The 25580-nt window shown below is 31.0% G+C and overlaps 1 protein-coding gene across 3 annotated transcripts; it reads left to right on the top strand.

Annotated features, from left to right (window-relative positions):
* Nucleotides 1-146: 146 nt before the first annotated feature.
* On the top strand, nucleotides 147-25580 carry LOC148620395 (uncharacterized). Of its 3 annotated transcripts, none has more exons than XM_088581240.1 (26): nucleotides 147-187; nucleotides 2351-2438; nucleotides 3752-3938; nucleotides 4338-4526; nucleotides 4932-5064; nucleotides 6799-6920; nucleotides 7397-7579; nucleotides 8005-8187; nucleotides 8493-8777; nucleotides 8975-9184; nucleotides 9424-9600; nucleotides 10102-10587; nucleotides 11008-11169; nucleotides 11908-12069; nucleotides 12345-12525; nucleotides 13065-13252; nucleotides 13444-13590; nucleotides 14418-14651; nucleotides 20059-20229; nucleotides 20582-20782; nucleotides 21075-21356; nucleotides 21810-22001; nucleotides 22225-22380; nucleotides 23170-23241; nucleotides 23444-23540; nucleotides 24405-25580. In XM_088581240.1, the coding sequence occupies exons 2-26, from the start codon at nucleotides 2361-2363 to the stop codon at nucleotides 24547-24549; spliced, it is 4623 nt and encodes a 1540-aa protein (XP_088437366.1). In that variant the 5' UTR covers nucleotides 147-187; nucleotides 2351-2360; the 3' UTR covers nucleotides 24550-25580. The 3 variants fall into 3 exon arrangements, with proteins under 3 accessions (XP_088437366.1, XP_088437365.1, XP_088437367.1); XM_088581239.1 differs by lacking the exon at nucleotides 147-187 and adding an exon at nucleotides 2012-2123; XM_088581241.1 differs by lacking the exons at nucleotides 147-187; nucleotides 9424-9600 and adding an exon at nucleotides 2012-2123.

Genomic DNA, 25580 nt, shown 5'->3' with positions numbered 1-25580 from the left:
AAAAAGTCTATAAATAATAAAAGTTTGATTTATGACAGTACAATACCGTTCGATTTGATTTGGCGAAGGTTATTTTGTTAACAAAAGAAAGTGATATTTCAAGATTAATAGGAACTATATAATATTTTCATTTTCCTTGTATTTAAGTCTGGTAGATTAGCATTGAATGTCTATTTTCAAAAACATGGTATGTACAGACTAATTTACTTTCAAAGAAAAAATGGGCAATTTGTTATTTAAATATCAGATCACATCATATTTAACAGATAAATTATACTTCTTCAAAAACGTATTCAGTTACTTTAAAGATACAAAACTTAACACTTCGTTTTACTAGTATTTCATACTCTTATGTTAGTTAATTCATTACATGAATCATATTACAAAAATGTATGTAGATATAAATAAACAGAAAGACTATACATTCATTACGGTATCTAATACATCCACATGATTTATGAACTTTTTATCCAGAAGTCCTGACTCTCGTTATTCAGGCATATTCTTGAAATGTTGTGTAGTTATAAAACATGTAAAAGATTTCGTTTTATTTCCTATTGGTGACTATTGAATACTTTTTGTTGGTCCAATACTACTTTTTTTTTTCTTCAGCGCAAAATTTTTTTGTACATCGACTGTAAGTGTTAACTTCCAATAATTTCCATTTTTTGCACTTTTTTAAGTTGACAAAAATGTGGAATTGGTTTTGTTTCATTCCTCGTTTAAAATTTTACAAATAAAAATTTTCCATGTCATGAACAATTGAGTTTGAGTTAATATGATAAAAAACGTTGTTTTACGCTGAAGTATCAACGTGTTTTTCCTAGGCAGGATAATGAAGGTTCCCCGACTTTCCTGGTGAATGGCAAACACACCTTTGTTACTAAATATATATCATTGCTGGTAAACTACAGTTGTAGACTTATTTAATATTTCCGAAGTAGAAGCAACAACAAAGGAAGAGCAAGAACAACTAATACGCACATACACATCAAAATCTCAACACAAGAATCGGACCGCAAGAACTGCACTTTAATCTAGGTCAAGTTTTTGGAAGAAAATGTATAACAAAATATTACCCTTTACAACGGTCAAACAAATCATAAGGACGATCGCAGAACTTTTTACATGACGACTTTATTCCATGGGCAGCATATTCGTGTACAATGGTTAGTTAAAATGTATAGAGAGCCCCTGAAAGCCCGTTTAATGATCTCAAATTATATTTCACTTGCCGAAAACGTATTGCCGATATCAAGGGAACAAAGCTTATAGCGGTAATCAAAAGAATGTAACCCAGGAACAAAGACCAGACATACAATACAAAGAACATAAAGTAACTAAAATCATACATACAAAGTAACAAAAGCAACTGAGCTAGTCGGTGTATTTATAAGTGTCATCATAATGTATAATGAAAGATCAAACTTTCTTTTGAATTGTTCTTATTTAAAGACAAATTGCCTTTCTTAAGTTTAGGTAAATGTATAAAATACCAGCATTTTAAGGTGGACAATTATTGCCCTTATTTGTTGACTAACTAATCATCCAAAATATATCATAAACAAGTAGTAGTATTTCTTGCATTATCTGCTTATTTTGATAAGTCTCCAAATTATTTTGCACAAAGTAAGATTGTTTTTTGGACAATGTAAAGTTCTGTTGCCTGAGTTTCCCGTATTTTGAGAAATCAGCATCATAGTATTAAATTTTGTAGTCTGTCTCTTAGTTTCGGAGGCTCAAACACTTATATGTGTGGTCCTGAAGGGACTGGGCTTGTCATGTGACATGGGACATCAAGGCTTCGGCTAAAACAGAATATTCGAGGAGCTACAGTATTATGAAGTTTTACGATTTTATGTATTAATGATTAGTTTTGTCAATACCTCTTGATTATAATACCTTTTGTGTTTGGATGAAGTGTCTTTATAATGTATAATGTAAACCTATATTGATAGGAAAGAAGTCTTCTGATAGATATCTGCTTTTCTACTTCACTTGTTGTTTAAAACGCCTATAAACATGAATACGTAATCACTTACACGTGTAGTAGAAGGTTCAACACATTTTCTGACTTCCTGGCTTATAAGGATTCAACAAAATCTGGGTCGTTTTACCTGTAGGTAAGATGATCGAATTATCCTCATATTAAATGTAACTGTACGAAATTATCTTAAGTATTAGAATAAGTTTGTAATGGTCAAAAAGAAAGATGATAGACTGTTATGATTATTTTAAATAAATATAAATGATTAAGTGTAGACCACTCAATCAACGATTCGCCAATGAGTTATTCAAATTGAAGCTTACATTTAGCGGGTGCTTCTTATTTTTTTTTTTGTACTTTTAGACTAAGAAGAATGATTTTTGCGAGAGAATTGATTTCATTGATATTGATAGGCAGCTTAAATGCGGAAACAGGTCTACTGGAAGCAGCGGTAAGTGGTGTTGACTTATAGAACATGATATCAGATCAACAATACATTTAACTTGCAATTAAATATCAAGTGATATTTTCTGTTTGTTCATGTATTGATTTTGTTTGTTTGTTTGGTTTGGTTTACAATATGTTTGATGATTGGTTTTGTTATGTTTCTTTTTTAATTTTTGTTTGCATTTATATTTGTTTAAGTCTTTAGCGAAACATGTCAATGAATATGTTGATATGTAATGTAACTGTCAAACTGATGTCTTTTAAAAAAATATCAATGTTGCTTACTATCTATATGCAAATAATCAGTTTGACATTTTAAGGTTATCAAATTTGTCTGTTATCTGTACCAAATAGAGAATATACGGATCTTTTTACATAATGTCATTAATAATTGTGGTTATAGAAAATGGGTTTAGGCATGGGAACAAATTCTGATTCACTCTTAATTTTTTCCTTCTAATTAAAACAAAAATCTCGAAAAGTTTTTATTGCGAATTCTTTTTTCTGTATATCATTTTGGCTGAATTTTTTCTGTATTTCTTTTTTTTGTCTGTGTGTTTTTTGACTTGCCGGCTATATTTTTACTACGAATTTGGACATTCTCGCATTAACCACTTTTTTTCGTTATAGATATGTACACGATGATATGTTTTGATATAATAAAGTTTGTAATTTCGTATAAAGTTTTGATAGAATTGATAGCATGCATTAAAACTTCGGTTACATAAAGCGAAGTAAGAAACATGCTGTTTTTAATAATAAAGAATGATTCTCGTTTATACTATAATTGTAGAAGAGATAAATCTATTTTTTCATTCAATTTGAAAAAAAAAGATTTTCTCAGATTTATACTTTAAACTTTGATTGTCGAATGGCTGTTTACGCTGCATTACTCATTCAAAAACAGTATTGTTGGTTCTGTAAAAATTATATATGTACATATGTCATGTAAAATATTTTTTAAAGTTTTAAAAGTTATTGCAGCATTATGTCGAAATATACCTTCGCTTAGAAATGAGGAAATATATAATCAATTCCATTTTTAAACTGGATAGTTTGTTGCAAATACTCAACATTCCTGTAGGATTATACATTTGCGTTCCCTATGATTATTCATTGAATTATGTTTTCTTGACTGAATTATGGAAATTACGTGTTTTCTGATGAAAGGTGAATGCTTTCTTGACCTTGGCTATAACCTTGATATCTGAACAGACAAAAGTCGTACATGCAGTGTTTTGAATTCGTTTAGTGAGATAGTTTTTAAAATTAACGGTTACTTCAGAACTTATTTGTACAGCATGCATATTTTGACAGGAATCGATTAATCCATCTGCTTGTTCCCTTGAACAATACCAGACTTATCAAATACAGTGTAATGTTCCTTCGAAGCAAGGTATCATAAAGCACAGGGGAACTTGTATGTACACAGATATGAAAGGCATAAAAAAACAATTATATTGTATGAATGGTTACTGGTTTGAACAGAATAGTAAAAATTCAGGTATGCAGAACTAATGATGAACCACTTCACCCCATTAACTTAAAAGTAATGATTAATGGCAAAGAAGGAATATATGTTATATATATATCAAATGCATCTTATAACTATTTTCGCGTCTTTTTAAATAATACTATAATCGTCGTTTTATCATCGTTCCATTTTCTGAGAATCGACCGTTTTAACGTCCTTATACCGACATTGAAAATATGTGTTGAAGATAATGTATTTTTAAATAGCCGGTGATTTGCTTACTATCTGTATTGACAATTGTGGAAGCATTTTTTTTTTATAAAACAAGTTCTATGACCCCTTTATACAAACGTTCCGAACAGAAATCCGAACTATAATCACTAAATTGAAAAAAAAAGGAATGTAACACAATCAGTATTTTTTTTACAGTGAGGCGAAAACGAGGATTTCGTCTATCCAGGTTCACCAAACCTTTAAAGAGAGTTGTAAATCTTGGAAATAAAGTATTTGACGGAGTTAAAAAAACTGTAAAGACAGTCAGTGGGTTTGTTGGAAATACACTGTCACGCACATCTTGTTTCATTTTTGGTTGTTCATCTTCGAATGTTGAAATCAGAGGTAAACTTATAGCCTTATAGCAAAGTACCTTATAAGATATGTTGATTTTAGTTTATTATGCGCTTGATCAATCATCGTATTAACAGAGTGATCTGGATTGGTCAACAAAAAATGGCACAGTTATATGTCGACAATATTGTTTTAATCAAAACACTGATGTAGAGAATTGCATTGACATTCAAGTCATGCATTTACATTAAAAATTTGACTAAATTAAACTGCAGGAGATATTTTCGAACAATAATCCAACATTTAGCTAATCAGAAAAGTAGTAATTTGTATATTATAATGGTAATGGAATGCTGTCATAACAGTTAGCTTGATTAAAGCATAAGAAGCAAGGTTACTGTTGTTTTTTTTTCAATATTTAAAGAAATGTATGCAGTTAGTTCTGACTTTTTTCAGTGAATCGTCCACCATCAATTACATGTCCTGCACCACAGCCTTCAAAGGATGTATTTGCAGCTCCATTAGATAAGTTTGCAATCGTAACATGGTCTAGTCCTACTTACAGTGACCCAGAGGGAGATGCTATTAGGTGTATAAATACACATTTCCTTTTATAATATTCAGTCATTTGTTGAACCATTTTCTGCGGATTTCGTAACTTAAAGTTTAACTTATGATCGGTATAATCGAAATTCTATAGCAAACCAAAGTGGACAAAAGTCGATATTTTGTAATAAAGAAAATAATTTCTTTAATATTACAAAATCATTTTTTAATATCAGAAAACATTTTCAATATCAAAAATTCATTTTGTAATATTTAAAAAAAAATCATATTCTAATATTACAAATTCCTGATTTAGTAATATTACAAATTGAATTTGTAATATAAAGATCACTTTACAATATTGTGAAATTGGTCACATTTTTTAATATTACAACAAGATTTTTTTTATATTAAAAAAAAATCAATTTCTAATATTAAAAGTGGTTTTACAATATTAGAAATACAATTAATTTTTTCAATAATAAAAAAGGGTTTTGTTATATTAGAAATCAAAAGTGTAATCCATTTGTATAAGAAAACGAATTTGTAATACTAGAAAATGAAATTTGTAATATTAAAATTATTTAGAAAACATTCTTTTTTGGTTTTACAAAATCATTTTTTAATATCAGAAATATTTTTAAATTGGAAATTCATTTTGTTATATTAAAAATTCATTTTGTTATATTAAAAATTCATTTTCTAATATTATTAAAGGACTACTTTTAACTAGAAATCTGTGAGCAATCTCAAAAAGAGAATACCCACGCTTTAAATGGACTCAAAAGTAAAACCTTTAATTTTGATTTATCTCCCTATTGAGTCACCCAACAGTATTTATAACCCTTCATGGACATCTGCATATGATACACAACCGTTTTTGATAACATCAAAGTTCTTTGAGCGGTTTAGGCGGAATTGTGCTTACAAGTTTTAAACATGTAATGAATTATCTCCCTTTAGAGTCTTCTGACTGTAATTATGCACATCTACATCGATCAAACGTTACGACAAACGTGATGACTTTTCATTCAGAACTGTCAATTTTCCTTTCATCTGTGGCAACATCCTTTCAGCCTCTGGAACAGGGTTATGGTGGTACATGGTGCCAATAGTGGACCGTTACAGTGTAATAGTTTGAGTTATTGGTTAGACTGGGAGAATTTTTAAACAATTGCAACATGCCAAATCTTGACACATGTACCCCGAACTATCCGTTTGTTTTCCCAAAGTATCCGTGTAACTCAAAATTGAAGTAGGTACCGACAAGAACGATACTTTTGCGCTTTAAAAACAGCGTATGAGTCAGCTCTAGTAGAACTTTCAGAAGACTTTGCTTTAGTATTGTTCTATGACATATTCATAACTGCCCTAGAGCCGGATCTTCTGACATGCAGTTGTGAGGTCAGAACAGATATCATCTGTAGAGTGTCTTACGCTTAAGTATTGACAGAAGAGGAATCTTATGGCCTACATTGGTCTAGAACTCACTGTTAATAATTATAGATAAGATGTGTTGCAATGCGAGTCAAATTCTTTCATAAAGGGTACAGCTTTTGTTAACTCTTTCAGTACTCCTGATTATAAATTTTGCTTTTATATTGGTGGAAATTAAATTTAACAGTTACTTTCAATGGTTTTCTGTTTAGTTTGGTCCTTGTTTTTGACTTGTTGATCAACTTATTTTCCGTCTTTTGATATTGTAAATCAACTTTAACATAAGAAACTATGCAATTCAAATTAGACATCCATAACCAAGAATGCTAATTTATATCAGAGTTAGTGGTGGACATCCAGCTTCAGGTTCAGAGTTTGAACATGGATATCATACAATACAGTATACAGCCACCGACACACATGGAAACAAAGATTTTTGTACCATTAAATTCCGTGTCATCGGTAAATGTCTGCAATACAAGTTTAGAAATACCTCATCAAAACCTTCCAATTTCGACCCTTCTTATTTGTTCTATATCTAGCAGATAATGCTTGCTATAGATAAAAATAAATACCTTGAATACTTATTAATTTTCATCGTTTATTTAGTATTTGATTTTGCAACACTTGTTGATAACAATAATAATGATGATGATATTTTGTCAGGAATAAACATTATGAAATGTAATCATTAAATAAAACATTTACACTAAAAGAATAACTCTTTCGAATTATTAGATTTAATTTTAAATAGAAATAGAAAAAAAATCATTCAAGAAGTTTTTCCTGAAAAAACAAAATGGAGCTTGAATTTGTTACTTGCTTCTTAAGACAACGGACTTTAATTCTGCGTTATCATTCATTTAATAATACATTTGTTTAACTAATGATGATTCATGTAGGGTTTTTTAAGCTGCTAAAATTTGTTTTTCTTTTAGTCCAGTACTGTCTCCAAAGTTTATATGTACGCAATGGTCGAGCAGTATGTGATAGGGTGGATAGAATTCACGGAACAATATGTAATTTCTACTGTGATGATGGGTATGAACTTACTGCTGACAGTGTTAAGATGAAGAAATGTGCAGGAACATCATTTACAGATGGGAAAATCGAATGTAAAAGTAAGTATACTTGCTCTTGGAATGAATACAAATGCCCAATACTTTGATAACAATTGAATCTGCCCACACAATTTTACATCCCAGTGTTAGTATAACCTATTTTAAAGCGATGAGATCGAAGGCTTTGAAAATGGGGTTCCATATTATGTAAATCCCTTCTCAGTCGTATTACAGCCATGGTGTTATTTAGAGTGAAAAGCATACCGTTCGGATTAGTTAATAAGGTAGAATGCCAAACGATATGTGCAATGTTTAATAACATTTATACAGTCAAATATTCAATAGGTCTTTGTTATATCCTCATATGAATACTGAACATGGTTTATTACTTGATAGTTGTTATCACCACTAATTTTAATCTTTTATTGTGAACATTTGCCTCAATTTGTAAGCTTTTTTTTCTACTTTTTTAAATCTTTGCACAGAGAAAACATGCAAGGCACCTGGGACTCTTTGCAATGGTGAATTTCTATGCAGCAATGACGATTATGCTTACGAGTCAGTGTGTTTTCCAAATTGCGATTCCGGATATGAAACACAGCTAAGTCGATTTCTGAAATGCAATGGCGAAAAATGGGACGGTTACAATACAGTATTAGAATGCAAAGGTATAAAGTACAAAGATAGTTTGGTATACAATTTGATTTAAATGTTATAAAAATGTACTTTACGCATTTTGATAGCGTTCATATCAAATTATATAAATACGGGATAAGAGTGAAAGTTTCGTGTCTCTAAATAAACAATATGTATCAACACCTTAAACAAATCTAAGAGTGATTTATGTTGGGAGCACTGGGGTCTAGAATACGCATTATGCGAGGGAAATAGTGAACAAAAGCATGTTACACAGAGCTAACATATTTTTTATGATAAGCAATATCAATGTGGAAATTATTCATAACTTTTCTAGATTCTGAACCACCGACGTTTGACGAATGTCCTTTGATTATAACAAAATACGCCGATAGAGGAAAATCGAGTGCTTCAAATGTAACGTGGGACACTCCAGCAGCAAGTGATAATTCCCAACATCAACAATCCTGTAGTAAACAGATTTCTACTGATATTGTAGTTACACAAAAACTTGGACTTCCCCAAGGATCTAATTTTCCGGTAGGTGTTTACACGATTTCCCATGAGGCAAAAGATGGGCAAGGCCTGACGTCGATTTGTACATCAATTGTTAGTGTGACAGGTACGGAAACCTTTTGCAATACTTCTAAAAAGTTATTTCGATATTTTTGATATTTAGAATAGTGTAAATTAAACATTTTTAAACAATTTTCTAAAATCAATTTTAAATGATAATCTTATTCTAATCAGGAATGTACTTTGTGTTAAAGATACTGGTGATTTTAAATGAACATGAGATGAAAATAATTTTTTATTCAGCAATATCATGTGACCCATTATTGCCAGCAGATAGCTTTCTCAACGTGAGATGCCCTACAGGATACACATACGGTTCTACGTGCTTCTTTTCTTGCTTCATGACATATGTTGTGAAAGGTGCTAAAAGTGTAACTTGTGAATTAGACGAGACTGGTCTCCATGGTCGATGGGCTTGGCCAAATGATATCGAAACTTTTTGCGAGCGTCTAAGTAAGTTTTTTTTTGTGAATATTTTTTAATACAATAGCAAAATTACGATACGCAATTTTTCCTTTAAATCGTTCATCTTAAATTTGTTCCACATTGATACAGCTTGTACAAAAATATCATTGAAAATTGTAAGCCTATCTCACGATTAATAATCAAACTGTTAACAAGACAAGAACATAAATTCATAACTTCCTTAACAGGTTAACATTTTTATGTCTATTTTGTTGTCTTAAATGCAGAATGTCCACCTCTGCCCCCTCCTGTTAATGGAGCACTTACATGTTCGACAGTTATGGGACATGAAGTCTGTACAATGGCTTGTAATGAGAAATTCCAACCTCCTTTAAAACCTCATGCACAATATGAATGTGACGACAACCAGGAGTGGTTTCCCGGACTGCCTCCTAACTGCACAAGTACTTATCGTTAATATTTCAGGGCCAATAAAACAACTTACATTAAAGGGCCTAAGAGCATTAAACAAACCTTTTGTTATATGACTAATATGTCAAATAACTGTGATACATTTCATCAAATTAGTTGCGTCGGGAAATTTTAAAGTTTATTCCAAAATAAACAAGTTTTTTAGTAGACATTATCAATCGCAAAATTTCACAGTTTACTATAGGGAGACACATGAAAACACACATTGGTGCAAGACAATGGAAAACTGCATTGGTGGCACCCTTGGTGTAATCTCCCGGCACATATCTTCTACGCCTAGTGTATCTCGTAGTTTTTTCTGCCTCTTTATCAAAAAAGGGGTTATCTTTATGTTTTAGTAGGAAAAAAAACTAATATCTTTGAAATTATAAATTATGTTGAATATACAATTCAAAATTTAAAGACAAACATTTACATATATTGAATGGCTAGAAATGATAAACTATAGAATATTAATACACGTTGTCTTTTAGAGAAAAGAAATCCGAACTTAGTTGTTACTGACGGAGACCTTGTTTACTATTATTCTGGAGAATGTAATGATATGGGAACACAAATATTTCTAAAAGATAAGTTTGAATCCGCAATGAACGATTTAGCAAACCAGAAGAATTGGTCAAGTACCTGTCAGTCAGATTGTAAAATTAGTGACATTACTGTGTCTTGTGGTCCAACAACTGGAAGACGGAAACGGGAGCAACTGCGGTGGTACAACTTCTATCGATTTAAGAGGGCATCCAATGAAATTAAGATATCTTTTAGACTTGAGATGAAATGGTTGTTAGATGGTGATTATTGGTACAATGATGACAATATTGTCCTTGTGAATAAGGAAATTGAAAAAATCGTCAACAATGGCACTATTGATTACAACGGGCAAACACCTAATTTCGACTATTCTTATAGCTCTTTTAATTGCCTCCAAGGCTTAGTACCAGACTATCATACTGATTCCTGTCGTAAGTTTTTTGTTCGAAAGTTATTATAAGCGTGTTCAAGTTTTAACCCCATTTTTAAAAATATTTTTTTAGATATAATTTAGCGATTTTGTACATAACTAAACCCTATGCCAAGAGCTGGCGAATTGTACTTCATGATTAAAAGATACCAAGCTAATCAACAATGATGTAACACATACTTTTAGCACGCTAAAAGGTACATTTTCTTGACAGGATACCACTGATTCATAACTACCATTCACACACGCTTTTTCGTGTTGAAAAAAAAAAAGAAAAATACAATATATTTTCTTTGTTTTTTATGAACATATTAACCCAGACTTTAGGGAAAACCACACCATTTCAAGTGTTAAAACCAGACACAGCATTCTATATATATCTGTATGGTAATGAAATGTTGTTTCATAACACATAATTCAGGTGGTTGTGTCCCTGGAACATACCTAGATGTAAATTCCGAACAATGTAAAGATTGCTCTCAAGGTTCCTACCAAAATGAAGAATTTAAAATATCATGTATCGCCTGTCCACCAGGGATGTCTACTGAAAAAGAGGGATCTACTAGCCCTTTTGATTGTATAGGTAATATAAAACTCTATTACAAAAACCGATAGCGTTCTAAAATTGTGGACTTATCTTTTACACTCTGATATCCTTGTATCGTGGTCTTTTTCCTGAAAGAAAAATGATTTAAACTTTAATGTGTTATAGAAAAACTATTAACGCTGCTTCATGTCATTGATAGTAGTTCTTAAAATAATGATATTTTAATGATTTATTTTACATAAATTTCTAACATTATTATTATATGGTTTGAATGTAGGTTTTATAAGACGCCGAACTTCTTTCTTCCATTGCTTTGGGAGTATATCGCTCATTCCAGCATGCTAGTGTCATTATCGGTAAATCTGTAGTCACATCAGCAAAGGAATAATTTACAAAAGTAATCTTTATTCATTGTTTTAGAAGAATTTTTCAACCAGCGAGTGATATCTAAAAAGAATTTGATAAAGACCTTTTGAGATCCTTTTCCTCATACCCCTGATTTAGGAGTCTTGTACGCAGATATTTATATCATTCAAGGAAATCAGAGTAGTTAGTACTTGCTCCAGAGTAGAGAATCAATCGTGAAATATAAACACTATATACAAGAGATGAAGGTATATTGTTTCACAGGTAAGGAAAACTTATAATTATAAAACTAAAGTCGTCATTTGAGTACTTAGATAATCACTGCTGTCAAATTCAATATGTAGGTAAATCTGTTTTGATTTAATATACTCCTCAATCATTTTTGTTTCTATTTTGCTGGCGCTGTAGAAATGTGTGAACCAGGATCTTACTCAAATACAGGAGTAATTCCCTGCTCTCCTTGTGTAGTCGGCAAATACCAACCCTCAGAAGGATCAACTTCGTGTCAGCAATGTGATAAGGGAATGTCTACTATAGCCACAGGTTCAAACGATTCCAACAACTGCACAGGTATGTGTTGCGTTTTTACAAGTACAAGTAGATACTTTATACTCCATTATTCTATATGATACTAGTGGTACAAGTTACCAAGAAATCAATTATGTTTTAGTTGAGTATAACATAAATTAATTTGACATTGACGATCCCAAGTAATATTGCTAGATGAACTTAAATTACATGTACTTTCATCTACATACGATGGATATCTTTTCAATTTATTTCGCTTAAAAATTAATGACATTTTTATATGTGTTTGATTACTAGTATGTCAATTCTTATTCCAGCTTTTGATGTTACTTTACCTCTAAATGAGCAAACAGCATTCAGGCCTATACAAAGACATTCTGCTGATTTTTCTCTCCTATTTTGGATATTTGCGACCAATATGTCAAATGATATAGCAACATTGAATTTGGGTGCTTTCACCTTTTCCATAGGATCGGAATGTTCGGTTTCGTATTCAGGGTGAGATAGCATTGCGCTTTTAGTTACATTATGTAGGACTACTTTATTACAACATTGTTTGAGTGTTCAATGGAAATTTAAGACATTACACTCAGAATACGTGTACATCACACTCAGTCGAAATAAAATAAACAAATAATATATTTCGGTAAGCATATTATCATACTCAACCTTTATTTTAATTTGTTTCTATGTGACTTAATACATTAAAGAAATAAATGTGCAGAAAAAAAAACTTCAAAGACATTTTTGATTTATTTAAAAAACAAAACAAATACAAAAGTGTGCAATAAAGTAGTCTTTCATTCGTAATTAACAGAGAATTTTTTGTTATATGTAATTGTTATGTGCTTGTTTGTTTTTGTTTATATATTTTTATATTGGTGTTAACATAAGACTTAAATTTGTACATTGTCACTCCGGCTTTTTTTTGTGTGTGTGTCATTTCAATAAAAAAAAGCGCCGCAGTCACTACATTTTTACTCATTGAGTCATTAAATATGCTGTATATCATAATTCTAGTTTCATTTTTATTACAGCAACAGAAAGGCACAAGTTGTATACTTAAAAGAGAACACTTGGATTCAAATTGCACTTATATGGACAAAAAAAGAAAGCAAACTAGATTTCTATATTGATGGATCATTGAAACTATCAAATGCATTTAGTTATAATGCTAGTGCACAACTTTTCATCGGTGATATGTTAACAGTTCATCCAACTAACAGTGCGTTTTGTAATACAATATTGATCTTTTTTTTTTCAACTTTTATATAATAATAATGATACGATAGAAGAAAAGACAAGCGCAAACTATTTACATTATCAGCTCAAGTGGAAACACATTTTTCAAACAATGTCTAAATTACATTATGTAATAACATATAGTCTATATAGTAATTTTTGTTACTTTTATAGCATTCAAATTGTCTGGGTTGATTCTTTATCCGACCAGTTCACATAACTTATTGAGGACATGCTTTCCAAATACGACTGATTCCATGTTTACAATGTCAGAAATCTTAGCTGTTACGGGAATCAAGGCAACCGAATCAAAATGTGATGGTATGTTTTTACGGATGCAAAAAGAAGTCATTAATTCTTTAACATTATAATTCTTAGATTCTTACATATAACAATACGAGAAATGGAACACCTTGTGAGCAACGTTCTAGAAATGTAATTTGTTTTTTAAATTCTTTACCGTTTATTGAATTTAAATGTTCGCAAGTAGCATTATTAAAACAGTGAAATGATTGTAATTAAAACTAATTAAATTTTTTTATCCGTCTGTCAGTCTGTCCTTTTGTCCGTCCATCCAGCTTTCAGTCACAACTTCTTGTCGCCTGGATAGCACGTATTTCATCCAAACTTAGGTGAATGATTTTAGCAATAAAATCTTGGACAGGATCGAATTTCTAAAAAAAAAATGTGAGAGCGGGACTTTGTAAAACATCAATCAATATGGCTTGTGGTTTGGAGAGCGACTCCATTTTATGACAGAATTCCTTCAAACTTTGGTGAATGATTAGTATCAATAAAATATTGAACAAATCAGAAAAGAGCGACCACTTTTTATTGTGTATAGGAAGAAGTTTTTCGCAAATGGATGCGCATGGGGAATTGTGATCAAGCTCACTAAAGTTTTTAATTATTTATAAAGTGTTGACCCCCGTTTCACATTGAAGCAAACGAGTATGAGATAAATTACAAATGCAAATGTTAGCTGTTTAGCTAAACTAATGAAGCTATGGGATACAAGTGTAAGTCGGAAATGAAAAATAAGGATATTTTTTGTTGTTGTACATATCGTACATTGTACATTATATCTTTGTAACACGGTTTTTATGACTACTTAACAACCAACATTATTAACCTACTATGCTTTGCAGAATATGATGAATGTAGTTCTAGTCCTTGTAGTAATGGAAACTTATGTATAAATGGGATAGGTGGATATACATGTAAATGTAGTAAAGGATTTACTGGGGAACATTGTGAAAATACAGTTGATTTCTGTTCAAATAACGTCTGCAGAAACGGAGCCACATGTAAAAGCTTCAGAACCAATTATACATGTTCCTGTAATGCCGGTTACAAAGGTCATTTTTGTGAAAAAGCAATTGGTAAGTTTGTACACATTATGATTTAATCTCGATTCACGGGGTTGTATAGAGAAAAACTGACGAATAGCCCCCACTTTCATTGAACTTGTCAAAGCCAACTCAACCTCTTGAGACTTCTGATAATACGACAGATATACCGATTTTTTGGCATTTAGCAAAATTGATTGCAGGATGTTAAGTAGCAGTCCACCTATGAATCATGCAGCGGGTGATTAATCGATGTCAGACAGATGTTTGAACCAAATTAGCTTGTATGATTTAATGGAAAAACAAGAATTAATATAAAAAAATGAAAAATGTTTTTTATCGTAACCATAGCAACGATCATTCCTTAGCAATCACCAATTTTGGGCCTAAAAACACAAAAACATCACAATTTGAATGAATTTTTATATCTAATGGTGGAAATTTGTCAAACTACATAATTATATCAAAAAAGTATTTCTTAGGAAAAACAATTTACAATAAAGTACAAAGCAATCTGATTGGTTTAGATCTGGTTACCATAGCAACCAAAATTCTTAATTTTGACAATTTGAAATGTACGAAAATAGGCTATGTTCAGACCCCTTTTGCTAACAAAAACAAGAAGATGTTAATTAAATGTATGCATGGATGTGTAGTAGGTGCTTTCCGCTGAAACATATCAAAAATAAAAAGTATTGTTTTTTTTCATCTTTCTACCAAGATATCTGATTTTTGGAATGTAAGTAAATCACATTAAGGTAGAGTGTAATGTTCAAGATAGGATAACTTTGACCTTGACTTTTGACTTCGAGGTCAAATGACATACAAAATTTTGTCTGGGCTAAAATTGTTTTGTATTTTCTTTGAGACATCTGATATTTGGTATGGGATTATAAAACCTGAAGGCCAGACATCACAAACAAGGGTGGTTGACGTTTGAACTTGACTTTTGACCTCAAATAACATACCAAAGTTTGACGCCATTCATACAAAGTTTGTTCATACCATAAAGCTTTTTGTCTTTTAACCTAGACTTCTAATATTTAGTATGTTGGTACATCCTCTCAAGGTGGAGTGTTGCGTACCAGAATTGGTAAAAATATTTTTGCCGTTTTACATTTGGTATGTGGGTATTTCACGTCAAGGTTACGTGTCATGTACAAAGGTGTGTGACTTTTGATCATGACCTTTGACTTATGGTCAAATACGATACACAATTTTGGCGTACGTTAATGACTGATTTCATGCAATATTTCACCTCAAAGTATGCCCTTTATCACCTGATTGTGCGTAACTCCAGTAACAGTACTAATCTTTTACATCTGTTATGGAATTTCAAAGGAGAAGAACTCTGAGCTTAAGTAATTATACCCCACGCAATGCAGTTGCTCAGGGTATAATGTGTTTGACCCGTCCGTCTGACCGTCAGTCCATCAGTCCATCTTAAGTTTTCCGGACTTTTTAAACACTTGCAGATATTAAAATATTTTTGTTTGGTTAATAAGTTCACCTTGATATGTTAAAAGTCAAGTTTACTTTTCGATAATTTTTACCGAAATTACGGGCTTTGTACTCCTCAAAATTCACAGAAATAACCGTTTTCCAAACATTTTTTTCCTGAACATTTGCAGTTATTGACATGATTTTTATTATAAGTGATAAGTTACAATACAAGCTTCGATGATTTTACTGATATTACGGGCCTTGAACTTAGCAAAATTTACAGAAATAATCGTTATAAGGACTTGTTCCTAAACGCTTGCAAATAATGACATGATCAGTTCACAATGATAAGTTACAGGTCAAGTTTACATTTTGTTCCAATATGATGATACTTAATTTAGATTAATTAAAACTTAAATTAATCAAAGTCTGGCGTTTCTGAGTACATTCTGACATTCTAACATTCTGAGTAACAGAATTTAGGTTGGTCGTATATTTAAGCTCATCGGGGACGAAGGTCAGTGTGAGCTATTGCCATCACTTTGTGTTTGTTGTCGTTGTCTGTTGTCATTGATGACGTTTTTAAATTTTATTTTGTCGCAATCTTTTCTAATGCCTATAAAAATCATTTTCAAAAATCTTTTTTTAATTTCATTTTTGTTGCAATTTTTTTATACCTGATTTAACACTCTAATTCTTTTTTTATCTAGATCCTTCTAAATGTATTTCTCATATAAATCTACCTACATATTTATGTCTGTGTTCCAACATAGTTGAAAATATGAAAAATATATAAAGGAATATGCCAAAGAAGACAAAAAAACGTATATTTTTGTAAAAACATCACGATTTAGTACTTTTTCTATCATACCTCATTAAATATAAATATTAAATATATATACGGATGCATCAAGGATATTGAATCAGCATCCAAACGAAGTCTGCAACTTCTGCAACTTTTACATTTCATTGACTGTATTAAAGTTTACTTCTGATTTCATGTATGGGCAATAATAAGTAGAAAGATCATGTAAACTTGTTGACTATAAACTAGTATTCTGCATTTACAATTATGCAATTTATTCTTAAATGCCACGACAAGATGAAATGTATAATTTTAGGTTACCCATGTTTGGTTCTCACATAGTTTCTAGACAGCTACAAGTCATAGATGTAGGGTAAAAGGCCAGTAAACAAACATTTGTTATTTTTAGCTCTCCTTGCCAAAGACCAAGTAAGTTTATGCCACCACTTGGCGTCCCTCGTCATCGACAAATTTTCGAAATTCTCTTCCTCTAGATAATTGTGCACAAAATGACCGTTGGAATTTATGATCAGTGAAAAAAAACATAGCCGTCGTCACTAGAAATAGAACATAGGTGTCTAAAGGCATTTTGTTAAATAACAAAAAAACCCGTTGCCTCTTGCAAAATTCTGGCAGGAGATAATATTGTCAAGGATTAAGAGAAAACCTATGCCGAAATTCTTCAAACGATATTTACAACTGATGTAGGAGTTATGGCATTCCTTGTATTTACACTTTTGAAAATATTCTCCTCAGAAACAATTGTTCTGCTTGGTATTCCACACAAAATAAATGTTGGGATTCTTGATCCATTACAAAAACATAACCCCTGTTACTACAAATAGAACATACTGGTCAGAAGACAATTTTTTGCAAACAACTCAAAGGTTGTTGCCCTTTTTTGGAGGGTTATATAGTTCAGCATTATAAGATTGACCAATATCGACATTTTCGAAACGATTCGTCTACTAATGTAGGAGTTATGACTCCTGAAACAATTCCTAATTTTTCCACATGTACATGTACAATTATGAAAATATTCTTCTCTCAAACCATTTAAGATCAGTTAATGGAAATGAAGCATATTAATTCTTTAGTGTATTGTGTTTTAAATGACTAGTGTTTTTTAATCCATTCAAAATGTATATGGCTGCCTATACTAAAAATGGACATAGGGGTCAGAAGAGTTTTGTTTTTAAATAATTCAAAAATTGTTGCCTTCAGCAAAATTCTGGTTCAGGTCATAAAATGCTATTAAAAGCATTTCCTGCATTTGACTATTCTATTAATTTTAACTTAGCCTATCTCATTGCCATTTTTTCTAATAAGCAAATGGTAAACCAGGTGAACTATTCAGGCTCTCTTAAGCCTCTAGTCATCCATTTATAATGTTTCTATAATATATCTTAAATGTTGATTTTCCAATTGTTCTTATCTAAATTTCTGACATAAAATTCCATGTTGAGTAAGTCACAGTACTGTGACATTATGTTTAAACAACAAAATTATAAAACATTTTGAAATATTCTGTAAACAAGAACCAACATGTTCATGTTTACAAGAGTAATCATGGGAACCACGATTCTAGCGGAAATCAAAAGAATGTAATCCTGGGACATTTTGATAAGAAGATATGCATTTAAATAAAACAGGTGTTGAAAATGGAAATGGGATATAATGTCAAGAGTTGATCAACAAAAACAAGAAATATTTTTCTTGGGTCTGATTGAATTCTCTCAAAATACAGAAATTAATAAAAACAATTTTGTATCAGTCATATGACATCATTCCTCATTAACATTCAAGTCAAAATTTGATTAGTTATTTGACCATGAGGTCAAAGGTCAAGTTCAAATGTCAAATGCCTCGCCTTGAGAAAACATAACTCCATACCAAATATCAGATGTCTAAGTAAAAATACAAAAGAAAATTATGGCCCGGACAAAATTTTGTAGGATATTTGGCCAAAATTTTGTACTTTACTTAAATGTTAAACAGGTCAGATATCTAAGTAAAAAGACCAAAAAGTAATGGCACAGACAAAATTGTGTATCGTATTTTGCCAAAACTTGTATGTTATTTGACCTTGAGGTTATAAGTCAAGGTCAAAAGTCACCCACTCTGGTACGGACACTCTGCCCCGAGAGGATATACCAACATACCAAATATTAGACGTATAGGTCAAAAGACAAAAAAGTTATGATCTCGACAAAGTTTGTATGAAAAGCGTTGAGAGGAAGAAAAGTCTTTACGAGGGTGAATTAAGGTCCAAATGAGCAAAAAAACAATGATATGCTACATATTTTTATTTTTGATATGTTTCAGTGGAGAGCATCTACTACACATCCATTCAAATATTTGGATAATATCTTCTTGCTCTTGTTAGCAAAACGGGTCTGGACATAGCCTATTTTCGTATATTTCAAATTGTCAATAATAAAGAATTTTGGTTGCTATGGTAACCAGATATTAACCAATCAAATTGCTTTGTATTTTATTGTAAATTATTTTCAATAAGACACACTTCATTGATATAATTATTTAATTTGGTAAATTTCCACCATTAGATATAAATAAATACATTCAAATTGTGACATGTTTGTGATTATTAGGCACTAAATTGGTGGTTGCTAAGGAGTGGTCGTTGCTATGGTTACGGTGAAAACATTTTTCATTTTTTCATTTTATTCATTGTTTTTCTTGAATATCCAATTGATTTAAAGTCAATTTGGATGAAATATCTGACATCAATAAATCACTTTCAGTGAAAATTGCATGATTCTTAGGCGGACTGCTACTTAATAATAATAATAATAAAATAAACTTTAACTATTCTTGTAAGAGCATCATTGAGGTTGGGAGTTCATGAAAAATCCACTTAGTGTAATATATGGATCATGCTTCCCAGTCCTTGAACATGTTTGTAAGTGTTCTTGTCCTGTTTGGTTTTAGTTCTTTGATACTGCGACATGTATGCTATCTTAAGTCCTTCGTCCATTCTTCAGATTTATTGAACAGCGAAAAGAATGTTATGACATCTTCAACCGAATAAAATTGTCCTCTCTGGTATTGCACTCTAATTACTGACAGCGGTATTACTTTTTTTCGAATTTATTCCTTGGATATTATTTTCTCTAATGTAAATGCAAACTTAATTTTAAAGTAAAGTCCGGATAAATTTCTTTTTTGTAGTAAACGGGGGATGGTCGCCATGGTTGGAATGGACTGATTGCTCTAAATCTTGTGACCATGGAACAAGAAATCGTATCCGCTTTTGTGACAACCCAACACCGGAAATTGATGGACAGAATTGCTTTGGAAATGCTACAGATATTCAGGAATGTGCGACATATAGCTGTCCAAGTAAGTACTTCGTTAAAAAACCTTGCGTATTGTCTTTATGAAAACTATTTGTATTCAAAACATAAACATTTACATTTGTGAAAAGGTATAAATTATGTATTTCTTATGTTCAGTTTTATTTCAGTGTGGGGATTTGCATAGGCTAGTTTTATGGTTAAATATCAGCAAAGTATAGACACAACATTTATACCTCTTTTCATTATCCATGAGCAGTCCGGGTCCTGGTGTAAATGAGTTCATCTGAATTTCATAATTAAAACTATGTAAAGTTTTGAAAAAAAAACTGTAAAAAGACAATATAATTATGATTGTTTTATTTATTTATTTTTTTTGTTTGTTTTTACTTCTGCAGCTTGTCCATCTTATGAAGACATTCCAGGAGCCAACAGAGCTCATGAATTTAACTGTTCTGACAGTAAAGATCATATCTCTTGTAAAGTCTCTTGTCGAGATGGCTTTATATTTGCACCTGAAAATTTACCCCCAGAAAAATATGAATGTGGATATAACACATCATTTGAATGGAACAGTGCTAAACTACCACAATGTACAAGTAAGAAAAAAAAAGAATTTTTATTTGATTTCGTTTGATACTATAAATAAGATTGTACTACAAAACAACATCAAATCATACACATGTTTGCAGCGCTATTTCCATCCATTCATGATATAATTTTTGTTTACGGTCATCTGATAATTATACATAATTGCATTACATTTGATACAGTGATAAAGATTTAGGATATGAAGTATATTTAAAAAAAACAGATTTCACAGAAAGAAAGTGAACTATAAGAACAAAAAAAGCATATAAATATTTAATACTTTCAATATTGTATTTGTAGGATTTAAGTTGCCGAAAGAAGTTGATACAAAGTTTACAATTTCGTACGATGCTTCTGCCTGTAATGATAAAACAGGTATAAGAGACGAATTAAGTAAAAAGATTAAAAAATTGGACTGTGTTTCAAAACAAACATGTAATGCTGAAGTTAAGTACTCCGGATGTGAATCTGGGAAAAGGATGAAACGTGCCACATCGGACCTAGCGCTGATTGTTTCTTACAATGCGTCATTTACCAGTGCTAGTGATGACGAAATTAATGATTTCTTTGAATCAAAAATAGGTATGATTAAAATTTTAATGCTCCTCAAATATATATTTCGCGATATCATAAATATAATACATGAAGTTTGCAACGATGAGTCAAAAGGATTTCTTCCTAAGGATAATACTCAATTTTATAATGTGTAAAAATTGGCTTCTACATTAAATCATTTTGCCGCTTCCTTGCAAACAAATATGAGGACACCTTCAAAATAGATCAAAATAAGCGAAGCCACTAATCGAGACTGGTATTGAATTTCTGCATGCCATAAAGTAAAATCAAATATGTCATGTTCTTCTGTATACACAGTATCATGAGTATTGTCAAGTATTTTTTTTTTGTCTGATCGTTATAATTGTCTGTTCATTGGTCCGTTGTTGCTTCTCTTTTTGCACAATTGACGTATTTTCATTTGATTTTTAATAGAAAGTGTTTCATGGAAATGTCCTATGAACGTTAATTTTTTTTCAGTTTCAGAAGGATTAGCGGAATGGTTAGAAGAATACTCGGACGTACTTTTAACCACACAACAAATGATAAACGACACAAATTTTTACACTGTATTGGTGAACGGCAAAACATTCGAAACAAGTCTCTCAACAGTTAATTTAACTTCAAGATTTAAATGTTCAGTTGGAATGATTGCTCATGATGCAGTTTGTGGTAAACACACATGTTTTAAGATACTTTGAAGTAGTTAGATTCACAAATTTTACAAGTGCAATTATTTAAATTTTAATTGTATGTGGCTATTAGAGACACAATATAATGCGTTAACATACATTTGTATATCAATAAATTCAATATGTGATAATTTGTTATAGTTAAATAATATAATTCAATAAGCTTCCATCAATATAAATAATCGATTTCATAATGCCAACAGTATTTTGTCCTGCTGGGACCTATTGGAAAGATGGGCTTTGTGAATTGTGTCCTATTGGTACATTTCAAGATCTTGAAGGAGAACAACACTGTATTACTTGTCCAACAGGTTTGACAACACAGTATGAGGCGTCTATTAACTACACGGACTGTTTATGTAAGATTTTCTCTTAATAGCTACTAGTTTACCGTAATTTTTAACTCTAAAGTTGTTTTATCTATTAAAGTAATATTTCATTCGACATATAATGATCAGCTTTTCGTTGGATTGTAAGAAAATACATATTATTACCGCATATGGAAACAAAGTTTAGCCAGATGATAATCAAATTTACATGAAAATATACACAGTAATAATGCATCGAATGATCTATCTGACCCTTAGATGAAATCAGACGAGTATTGATAACTCATGCATTGTGTATGCTTCCATGTATGTATTCGGGTTTACTTTTGATAACTGGGGAAAATAATCAAGACAATACATCACCACAAAACATTTTTAAAGAAGCATTTGATATAGTAAATATTTCATGACTCAATGTTTTGAAGATTGCAAAAAATATGACATGGCATATGAAGTTAGGAAATTAATATATAAAACTTCTTGATTGCTTAAGGCTTATCCATAAGGGTATGATCGCAGAATCCGGCTAGTCATTGAAAAAAAATGAACATTTATAATGAATTTATAGCTGATCAGAAGTGTACATTACTAAATAAGAAAATCTTAGTACATTTACCGATTAGCGATATGCAAGAATTTTATTTTTCGTTTAAAATTTTTACACTGTAACTTTTCATAATTGTACTTGTTTAAACAGCATCAAATAAATACTTTTTTCGGAGGAAAGTATTTTGCAAAGATGTAAGGAAACATTTTAAAAAGTATGCAATTCATATACTGTATCAGCACATAATAAAACTAATCAATGTATTTTAACAGTAATAGCGGATGTCGTTAGTTCAACACCATCAGAAGATAAAAAAGTCAAGCTGGACGATGACAAAGGATTAGGTATGAAATAAATACAAAAATCCTTTCTTATTCATTAAACCGTTAGAAAAAAAATTCATATAAAGTCTAAAGTAGTTGAGAAATACGATTTTAACTTTAGCATTCTGCATTTGTATATATTTTTTTATCAATGTCAATGACCCATCAAGAGCTCAATGTGTCTTTGAAATGTCACTAATACACATAGACTTCTTTCTTTAAGATACAATAGTTCTGTTACCCGTTATTGTCAGTGTCACTCTTGCAGTTATAATTGGTATCATTGTTGTTGCGCTCAAGAAATATCAACGTTCTGTGAGGTATTATATTCCTATTTAAAAACATACTCATTTTATGTATAAAAACACATCTCATTCATGATAAAACACGCTTGAATTAGTAGCGTGTACATGTGACTTGTTAGTTAACAAACCCGTATTACGGAGAAAGGAAAATAATTCGCCGCCAAGCATACAGACATTCTTTACCAAATTATTTTACATATTTTCGCAAGGTAATGACTATACAGCTAAACTAATATCCAACAAAAAGGAATTTTTGAAAACACAACAATTTTTATCATTTAAATGATTGTAAATGTTTTGAGATAAAGAAATATAAATCATAATGCTCTGGATGCTTACCCTACCGGTGCACCTAGTCTATGCTCCCAGTGTTTAGTGGAGCACGAGTTGCTTATTTACTTTTGTAACTTTGTATAAATTATTTCTGTTTTTTTTTTATGTTCTTTGTAGTATGTGAGTGATTTCCATGTCTGGTCTTTGTCCCTGGATTACATTCTTTTGATTTCCACAAGAATCTTGATTCCCTTGATTACTCTCTCTGAAAGATGACAAAAACAAACTTCATTACGGATATCATTATGAATTTAACATATGACCTTAGAACCACTGAGAGTCTGATCTCAGTTTGACCTTTAGCGATGAAGTACTATGCAAATACTGATAAAAACTACTCACCTTTGCTGGATACACAAAATTTAGAATGGTCTAGTAGTTTATTATGTAAATCATTTGATAACTTAGCCCCAGGCTAGGTGTTCCAAGTCTAGGCCAGAGTTTGGATTACTGACATATATCTATCACTAATTCCTTTCTAGCTTTTAACGTCGTCCTCTTACAGGTTACACGGAAACACGTCTTAAACTTTTTTCATTATTGTAGACAGAAAAATGTAAATAGAATGAATAATAGTGTGGCAAGCCTAGCAACAGTAAATAAGATTTTCCCTACGTTATCACCAAGAACAATCAACGAGTCGCTACGTCCGATAAACCATCGATCAACATTTCTACAGTCAGATGCATGATTGTGTTTATATATTGTTTTGCTGAACTGACACCCTAGATATATATATATTCGGATTTACTTATTATGTCAATAATTTATATAGATTAACTTGTGGTTAATGTACTCTGATTCATTATAAATAAAAAATGAATAAATATAAATACAATGAGATATATAAAAAATATTAAGCAGGTAATTTGTTTAATGGTTAATTTAATAAATAAATATTTATATTTTGATTTGTTTCATTATCAAAGTGTTGTTACATATTAGTTTTACATGAGTTGATTATATTAAAAATCCTTTGATTGTATGATTTTGCTTTTCCAAATCTTTATATAATTATTTTAAAAGTATTAATGTATAACATTTTATACATTTGCTCATGTACATATGAACATATTGCAACCGACATTTTCTTGAAATATTGTAGAATTACGTTTTATGACTTATTTTGTATCTATTCACATAATCCTTATTCTGCACACAGGCAAAAAAAACATTATTTCTGAAGCCATGCTGATATTGTTGCTACTTTATTGAAATGCACTGGCTGACAGAAATAGAACAGTATTATAATTGTTTAATTATAACAAGAATGTATTAAGTAACTGTCTTTGTAAGAATCATACAAAATCTGAAAAATGTGATACACCCCAAAAAAGGTTACATATTTTTATTTTTGTAATTAAGTTGTTTTATGGGTCGATACTATGAAATGTGTAATTATTCATTCAAATCTTCCTGCTCTTATGAGATAATCAACATTGAAAATTCAATAGATTCTATTGTATTTGGGTGTCATTTATAGAGTTATATCCCTTAATTTTGAAATCTACAGTGCATTCTATATAATTTTTATCTCCTAAGAACAAGAGTTACATGAAAAACTGAATGTTAATTTCTGTTGACTATGGCAATTCAAACAAAATATCAAAAATAAAAATATGTAGACTTTTTACCCATGAATCACATTTTGTATGATTCTTAGCTGGAGTTCTACTTAAAATATTTAGCTGTGTACTTACTTGATTAAAATGTGTTACAGTT

This window comes from Perna viridis, chromosome 4, assembly GCF_037379345.1.
Source record: "Perna viridis isolate PV_CMFRI_1.1 ecotype Kerala chromosome 4, ASM3737934v1, whole genome shotgun sequence".
NCBI classification, from domain to species: domain Eukaryota; kingdom Metazoa; phylum Mollusca; class Bivalvia; order Mytilida; family Mytilidae; genus Perna; species Perna viridis.
The sequence above is the reverse complement of the archived record's forward strand: the minus strand, read 5'-3'. Positions and strand labels throughout refer to the sequence as shown.